This window comes from Cyanistes caeruleus, chromosome Z (assembly GCF_971803275.1).
Source record: "Cyanistes caeruleus chromosome Z, bCyaCae1.hap1.1, whole genome shotgun sequence".
In the NCBI taxonomy this organism is placed as follows: Eukaryota; Metazoa; Chordata; class Aves; order Passeriformes; family Paridae; genus Cyanistes; species Cyanistes caeruleus.
The window spans coordinates 81,425,012-81,433,382 of record NC_141732.1 but is presented as its reverse complement, the minus strand read 5'-3'; the positions used below and the strand labels follow the sequence as shown (position 1 = coordinate 81,433,382).

Below are 8,371 nucleotides of genomic sequence, written 5' to 3'. Positions count from 1 at the left end.
AATTTTTCCCCATTTTTCCCCCTTTTTTCCCAATTTTTTCCCTTTTTTCCTCAATTCCCCCCCCAATTTTTCCCCATTTTCCCCCAATTTTTTTCCCAATTTTCCACTCATTTTTCCCCAATTTTCTCCCCCATTTTTTTCCCCATTTTTTCCCCAATTTTTCCCCCAATTTTTTCCATATTTTTCCCAATTTTCCCCCAATTTTTTCCATATTTTTTCCCAATTTTTTTCCCATTTTCCCCAATTTTTTTCCCTTTTTTTCCCGTATTTTTCCTCAATTCCCCCCCAATTTTTTCCCATTTTCCCCCAATTTTTTTCCCAATTTTCCACCCATTTCCCCCCAATATTTTCCCCAATTTTTTTCCCATTTCCCCCAATTTTTCCCCCATCCCCCCCCCTAAAAAACAATGAATTCCCGCCAAAAATACTCCAAATAAATTTATTTTTTCCCGCTTCAATTCCGCTTTTTCCCCCCATTTTTCCCCCCCAATCCCTCATTTTTCCCCCCATTTTCCCCTTCATCCCTCTTTTCCTACCGTCGGATTTCATAGCAAAAAATCACTCGACAAACGAAGCTTTATAACAAAAAGCCAGGCACTGAAAACATGGAAAAAATTCCGATTCTTTTTCCTTTTTTTTTCTGTGTTTTGAGCATTTTTTGTTTTTTAAATCATTTTTTTTCTCTCTTTTTTTTTTTTTTTGTCGTTTCAGCTTCATTTTTTTTTTCCGCCGCCGTTGCATCACAAGGAACGAGAATGAAAAAAGGCCACAGTTCATCATTTTCACCATTTACAGAAGGTTTTTCCTCCCCTTCCCCACCCCCCCAAAAAAAAACCACAATTCCCAAAATTCCCAAAAAAAAATAAAAAAAAAAATTTGGGAATAACCGGCGCCGATTCCCGGGAAAAAAATAAAAAAAACAGGAAAAAAACACCCCAAAAATGCCCTAAAAAACCCCCAAAATTGGGATTTTTCCTTTTCTGCTTCCCCCTGGAATTTTCCCGATTTTTTCCTTCTTCTAATTCCAAGTTTCTGGGAAAAAAATGGAATTTGATGGGAAAAAATTGGGATTTGATGGGAAAAAAACAGGAAAAAAATGGGAAAAAAATTCAAAATTTCTCTCAAAAAAACCCCAAAATGCCCTAAAAAAACCCAAAATTTGGGATTTTTCCTTTTCCAATTCCCTTGGGAATTTTCCCAATTTTTTTCTTTTTCTAATTCCATATTTCCTGGAAAAAAAATGGGATTTGATGGGAAAAAATGGGGAAAAAAATTCTAAATTTCCCCCCCAAAAAAACCCCAAAATGCCCTAAAAAACCCCAAAATTGGGATTTTTCCTTTTCTGCTTCCCCCTGGAATTTTCCTGATTTTTTCCTTCTTCTAATTCCAAACTTCCAGGAAAAAAAAATGGGATTTGATGGGAAAAAACAGGGAAAAAATGGGAAAAAAATGGGCTAAAAAAGGGAAAATTCCAGGATTTTAGGGCTAAAAAAAGGGGAAAATTCCCGGATTTTGGGCTGGAAAAGAGGGAGAATTCCAGGATTTTAGGGCTAAAAAAGGGAAATTCCAGGATTTTGCAAGTGAAAAAGGGAAAATTCTAGGATTTTAGGGCTAAAAAAGGGAAAATTCCAGGATTTTAGGGCTAAAAAAAAAAAGGGAAAATTCCAGGATTTTAGGGCTAAAAAAAGGGAAAATTCCAGGATTTTAGGGCGAAAAAAGGGGAAAATTCCAGTATTTTAGGGCTAAAAAGGGGGAAAATTCCAGGTTTTTGCAAGAGAAAAAGGGAAAATTCCAGTATTTTAGGGCTAAAAAAAGGGGAAAATTCCAGGTTTTTGGGGGGATTTTGGGAGGTAAAATTCCAGGATTTTTGGGCTAAAAAAGGGAAAATTCCAGGATTTTAGGGTTTAAAAAAAAGGGGAAAATTCCAGGATTTTGGGCTGGAAGAGAGGGAAAATTCCAGGATTTTAGGGCTAAAAAAAAGGGAAAATTCCAGGATTTTAGGGCTAAAAAAAGGGGAAAATTCCAGGATTTTAGGGGTTAAAAAAGGGAAAATTCCAGGTTTTTGCGTGAGAAAAAGGGAAAAATCCGGGATTTTGGGATGGACGGGGAAAACTCGGGATCGGGATTGACTCGGAGCCGTCGGGAATGCGGGAATTCCATCGAGAAATCCCGAGAATTCCTGGAATTTCCCCCCTCCTGGCCAAAGTGCAACGAACTTCGGGAATTTTAAGGCTCATTATGGACCATCCCAAAGAATCCGCTTTTTTTATTTTCCCAAAAAAACCCCAAAAACCCCGGAATTCCCGAGGGATTTCAGACCCCACCCCCCCAAAATCCGGGAATTTTGCCGATGGAACGAAACCATTGGAAAGGCACGGCGGTAATGTGGGAAAATCGGGAAAAATCCCGCGGGGTCGCCAAAATTCCGGCTTTTTTTTTTTCCCCCCCTCCCAAAAAAAAAATATTCCAGGCAGGCTCTGGTTATTCCCAAAAAAAAAATTCCAAAACACCAAAAAAAAACTGGGAAAAGAGGAAAAGAAGCCCCGAAAAATTCCGTATTTACAATAAAACCTTTTTTTTTTTTTTTTCCGTTTTTTTTTCCTTTTTTTTGTAAAAAATCCTTCCTATAATTTTTTTTTTTTTTTGCTGTTTTTCCTTTTTTTTTTTAAATATTTTTATGTTTTTTTTTTTTCCAGGAGCTTCCCAAAAAAAAAAAAAAAAAAAAACCAAAAAAAAAAAAACCGGGAAAGGAAGGAAAACAAAACTTTTCCGTCATTTTCCACTAAATTTCTGATATAGATTTATATATATATTTATATTTATATATTTTTTTTTTTTTTTGTATAAGATCCATAATTTTTATTTTTTTTTTCCTACCCTATGGAATGGCTAAAAACGACATCGGAATTTTTTTTTTTTTCCTTTCTTCCCATCCGTTCTCCGCTGGTTTCCGGGAATATTTTCCGGGAATTTTTCCTTTATTTTTATTTTTTCCCGTCGTTCTTTTATTTATTTTTTATTTTTTTATTTTTTTTAATTTTTTTTCCTCTCTTTTCGGAATTATTTTTAATTATTTTGTTCATTATTGCGAGTTGAAATTAAATATTTTTTTGTTTTTTTTCCTCAGGTTTTAAAAATCCGGGAATTTTTTTTTTTATTATTTTTTTATATATATATATTTTTTTAAAGGAATTTTTTTTTCCCTTTTTTTTTAAATTTTTTTTTTTGCAGAATTTTTTTTTTCTAGGAATTTTTAATGGAATTTTTTTGTAGGAATTTTTTATGGAATTTTTTCGCAGGATTTTTTTATGGAATCATTTTGTAGGAATTTTTTTATGGAATTTTTCTTGTAGGATTTTTTATGGAATTTGTTTTGTAGGATTATTTTATGGAATTTTTTTTGTAGGATTTTTTTATGGAATTTTTTCGTAATTTTTTACGGATTTTTTTTTTTGTAGTATTTTTTTTTATGGAATTTTTTTTATGGAATTTTTTTTTTAAGGTTTTTTTTTCCTTTTTGTTCCAAAAACCCCAAAATTCAGGAATTTTTTTAGGCACAAAGTCGTCCCACAGTGCGGAAAAAAAAAAAATAAATTTGCCGGGTCCAGTCTCTCCGCTCGGAATTTCCAAAGTTTTTTTTTTTTTTGTTTTTTTTTGTTTCCTTTCCTTTTTATTCCGGCGCTTTTTTTTTTTCCGGGATTTTTCCTCGGGAATGCTGGAATCTCACGCGTCTGGGATTGAGGAATTACTCAGACTTGTCGGTATCTTACAAAAAAAAACGAAGGGGTTTTTGTGGGATCGGGGAAATACGGAAGGAGCGGGATGGAGATTTCTTTCCGGAGCCTCGGATCTGCGGGAAAAGGGGAAATTCCAGTCAGGAAAGGCGGTTTTGGGTTTATCCCAGGTTTTGGTGATCCCAAAATTCAGTTACAGGGGGACTGGGCTGCGCCTCCGGAATATCCGAGCCCGATTCCGAGTCTAAAATCCAACCCCAATTCCACCCCATAATATCCAATTCCACCCCTAAAATCCAATCCTAAATTCCAATCCCATTATCCATCCCTGATATCCAATCCCAATATCCAACCTCATTATCCATCCCTGATATCCAATCCCAATATCCATCCCTGATATCCAATCCCAATATCCAACCTCATTATCCAATCCTGATATCCGATCCCATTATCCATCCCTGATATCCAATCCCATTATCCAACCCCATTATCCAATCCCGATATCCATCCCTAATATTAAATCCTAATATCCTACCCTGATATCCATCCCTAATTCCATCCCTGATATCCATCCTGGATTTCCATCCCCAATTCCATCCCTGATTTCCATTCCCAATTCCATCCCCAATTCCATCCCTGATATCCATCCCTAATTCCATCCCTGATATCCATCCTGCATTTCCATCCCCAATTCCATCCCTGATTCCATCCCCCATTCCATTCCCAATTCCAATCCCAAATCCATCCCCAATTCCATCCCTAATTCCATTCCCAATTCCATCCCCACTTCCATCCCCAATTCCTTCCCCAATTCCATCCCCAATTCCTTCCCCAATTCCAATCCCAAATCCATCCCCAATTCCATCCCTAATTCCATTCCGAATTCCATCCCTAATTCCATCCCTAATTCCATTCCCTCATTCCCAATTCCATCCCTGATTCCATCCCCACTTCCATCCCCAATTCCAATCCCAAATCCATCCCCAATTCCATCCCTAATTCCATCCCCGCTATCCCACCCCACCAGGACACCGGGACCACGACGGCGCCGCCGCCTTTGGGATCCTTTGGGGCTATCCCAGCCCAGCTCTGGGATACGGATTCGGGAACGCCGGGATTTCGGGAACGGGAACATTCCGGAAGCTCCGGATGCCGGCCCCACCTGGTTACATCTGTCCCATGTGATTGGAGGCGTCGCCCATCCCGCCGTGGGGTCCCGCCAGCGACAGCGGCGGAGGCTCCGAGGACACCTTCTCCTCTTCCCGCCGCTTCAGGCACGCCGCCTTCGGATTCAGGTTCCGTTCTGCGGGAAAAGGGAACCTCAGGGCACGGGGAATGGGAGAATCCCGGCGGGGAGGAGGGATTCCAGGGAGAACTTCCATGGAGAAACTTCCATGGAGAAATGGGGAACTTCCATGGAGAAATGGAGAACTTCCATGGAGAAACTTCCATGGAGAAATGGAGAACTTCCATGGAGAAAACTTCCATGGAGAAAACAAACCTTCCATGGAGAAATGGAGAACTTCCATGGAGAAAAGGAGAACTTCCATGGAGAAAAGGAGAACTTCCATGGAAAAATTTCCATGGAGAAATGGAGAGCTTCCATGGAGAAAACTTCCATGGAGAAAACAAACCTTCCATGGAGAAATGGAGAACTTCCATGGAAAAAATGAGAACTTCCATGGAGAAAAGGAGAACTTCCATGGAGAAAAGGAGAACTTCCATGGAGAAACTTCCATGGACAAATGGAGAACTTCCATGGAGAAAACTTCCATGGAGAAAAAGACAAATTCTATGGAAAAAGGAAAGGTTCCATGGGAAATAGCAGAACTTCCAAGGAAAAACCACCCACCATCCCACTTCCAAGCCCATCCCCACCACCTCCAACCCCAAATCCCGAATTTCCCTCTCACCTCGGACCTGCTGCTCCAGGCTGAGGATGACGGCCACGGCCTGGTGCAGGATGAGCAGCTTGGTCTGGGGTTTGTCGCTCTTCAGGTGGAGCTGAACCATCCTGCCCAGCTCCTTGAAGGCCTCGTTGATGTCGCGCACGCGCAGCCGCTCCCGCGCGTTGTTGGCCATGCGCCGTTCCTTCTCCCGCTCCGCTTTCTGCTCCGGGGTCAGATCCTCGTCGTCGTTATTGCTGCCGGGATAAACGGACTTTGCTAATCGGAGCCGGGCCGTTATTCCCGCATTTTTCCCGAGGAGCCGAGCGGGAATTCCCGGCGGTTTATCCGCGGGAAATGATGGAATTTTCTGCTTGGGAAAGGTCTGGAATCCTTGGAATCCCAACATTCCCGGTCTACCGAGATCCCGATCCCCGCTGGAATGGGAATTCCGACCATTCCAGGGATTTCAGCCTTTCCAGGAATGGAGGCTCCACCGTTTTCCAAAGTTTATCCTCAGGAAATGCTGGAATTTTTCCAACCCTCCCCGGAGCTTTTCCAATGCCGTTATCCCACATTCCCAACATCCACGTGGATTCCAACCCCCCCTTCCCAGACTTTTCCAGAGGCTCCCGCTGTATTCCAATTAAAAACCCGGAATTTAAGGAAAAACAGCCGGATTTTTCTGGAATAGAATTCCAGGAATTTTTTGTTTCACATCCAAAATTTGGGAACGGGATCGGGAGGAACGCAAGGTCCTGGCAGGAGCGAGATTCCGCTTTTCCCGCTTTTTTTTTCCTGCTTTATTCCAATTAAAATCCACGGAATTTAAGGAAGAAAACCTGGATTTTTCCAGACTAGAATTCCAGGAATTTTCCTCCAGCCATTTTTTCTCCAGGAATTTTTGCCCAAAACTCGGGCATCTCCCTCTCCCGGCCAGGACCGAGCATCCCATTTTTCCCTCTTTTCCCGTTTTTTTTTTTTAATTCCCGCTTTTCCGTTCACTTCATCCAAATCCGAGTGGGAATTAAATGAAGCGACACTGCTGGCTCCCGTTACCTAGATCTTGACCTAGTTATGGATTTGATCTCCTTCTTATCCTCTTCCAGCTTCTTTTCCTCGGAAACCTTCGGATCCTGCAGGTTCTCGTCGGCTTCGTCGTCCGATTTGATCTCGGAGCTGCCGGATGAGACGCTCTGGCCTTGGAGAGCCGTGGGAATTCCTGGGAAAAGGAGGAGAGGAGGGGTTTGGGATCAGGGAAAGGGGTTGGGATCATCCCGGAGCCGAGACGGGTTCTCTGAGCCTCATCCAGGAGGGAGCGGATTTAGGGATGGGAAAATCCCGGATTGGGATGGAAATCCTGGAATGGATTGGGATGGAAATCATGGATTGGGATGGAAATCCTGGAATGGAAATCCTGGATTGGGATGGAAATCACGGAATGGATTGGGATGGAAATCCTGGATTGGGATGGAAATCCTGGATTGGGATCTGAAAATCCCGGATTGGGATGGAAATCACGGAATGGAAGTCCGGGATTGGGATGGAAATCACAGAATGGTTTGGGATGGAAATCCTGGATTGGGATGGAAATCATGGATTGGGATCTGAAAATCCCAGAATGGGATGGAAATCCTGGAATGGAAATCCTGGATTGGGATGGAAATCACGGAATGGAAGTCCGGGATTGGGATGGAAATGCTGGATTGGGATGGAAATCCTGGAATGGAAATCCTGGATTGGGATGGAAATCACGGAATGGTTTGGGATGGAAATCATGGATTGGGATCTGAAAATCCCAGAATGGGATGGAAATCCAGGAATGGAAATCGTGGATTGGGATGGGAATCCTTGAATGGAATGGAAATCCTGGATTGGGATCTGAAAATCCCGGATTGGGATGGAAATCACGGAATGGAAGTCCGGGATTGGGATCTGGAAATCCTGGATTGGGATCTGGATATCCCGGATTGGGATGGAAATACTGGAATGGGATGGAAATCCTGGAATGGGATCTGAAAATCCTGGATTTGGATGGAAATCCTGGATTGGGATGGAAATCCTGGATTGGGATGGAAATCCCGGATTGGGATGGAAATCCTGGAATGGGATGGAAATCCCAGAATGGATTGGGATGGGAAGAACTCGAGCCTGGTTTTGCCGCATTCCAAAGGCAGGCGGATGTGGGAATTTGGGAATTTTGGGAATGCTCACCCCGGTAGGGATCCTGGGCCGGGGTCAGCTCCGGGGACGTCGCCGATTGCACCGGAAGCGTCGGCACCGGCACCTGGCCGGGCACCAGCGAGTGGCTCCCGCGGAGGCCGACGCCGTCCTCCCGGTGAGCTCCCACCTGCCGAGAGATCCCGGTGAGTCCGGAATCCCGGGAATGCTCCCCCTGGAGCCGGGAACCTGCAGCGTTCCCTGTCGGCCCTCTGCTATCCCCAATCCCAAATCCAGAGCGCTGGATGGAAAACGGAGTCGGTAAACAAAGAGTTCCTGAGCCGTGGAGATGTTCCTGTTCCCATTCCCGTTCCCATTCCTATTCCTATTCCCATTCCCATTCCTGTTCCCATTCCCATTCCTATTCCTGTTCCCATTCCCATTCCCGTTCCCATTCCTATTCCTGTTCCCATTCCCATTCCCGTTCCCATTCCTATTCCTGTTCCCATTCCCATTCCTGTTCCCATTCCTATTCCCATTCCCGTTCCTGTTCCTATTCCTATTCCCATTCCCATTCCTATTCCTCTTCCC

The 8,371-nt window shown here is 43.1% G+C and overlaps 1 protein-coding gene across 32 annotated transcripts in view; it reads right to left on the bottom strand.

The window, feature by feature from the left end:
* Positions 1–427: 427 nt before the first annotated feature.
* Positions 428–8,371, bottom strand: part of TCF4 (transcription factor 4) — a 151,292-nt gene continuing 143,348 nt past the window's right edge. For 11 of the 32 annotated variants that reach the window (XM_086869135.1, XM_086869139.1, XM_086869153.1 and 8 more), the window contains 5 exons: positions 7,835–8,081; positions 6,680–6,842; positions 5,648–5,877; positions 4,897–5,037; positions 428–3,850 (listed from right to left, as the gene is read on the bottom strand). In XM_086869135.1, the coding sequence (XP_086725261.1) occupies positions 4,901–5,037; positions 5,648–5,877; positions 6,680–6,842; positions 7,835–8,081 (777 nt within the window). In that variant the 3' untranslated portion in view covers positions 428–3,850; positions 4,897–4,900. The remainder of the gene's footprint in view (positions 3,851–4,896; positions 5,038–5,647; positions 5,878–6,679; positions 6,843–7,834; positions 8,082–8,371) is intronic. The other 21 variants (XM_086869147.1, XM_086869151.1, XM_086869161.1 and 18 more) reach the window with 3 other exon arrangements.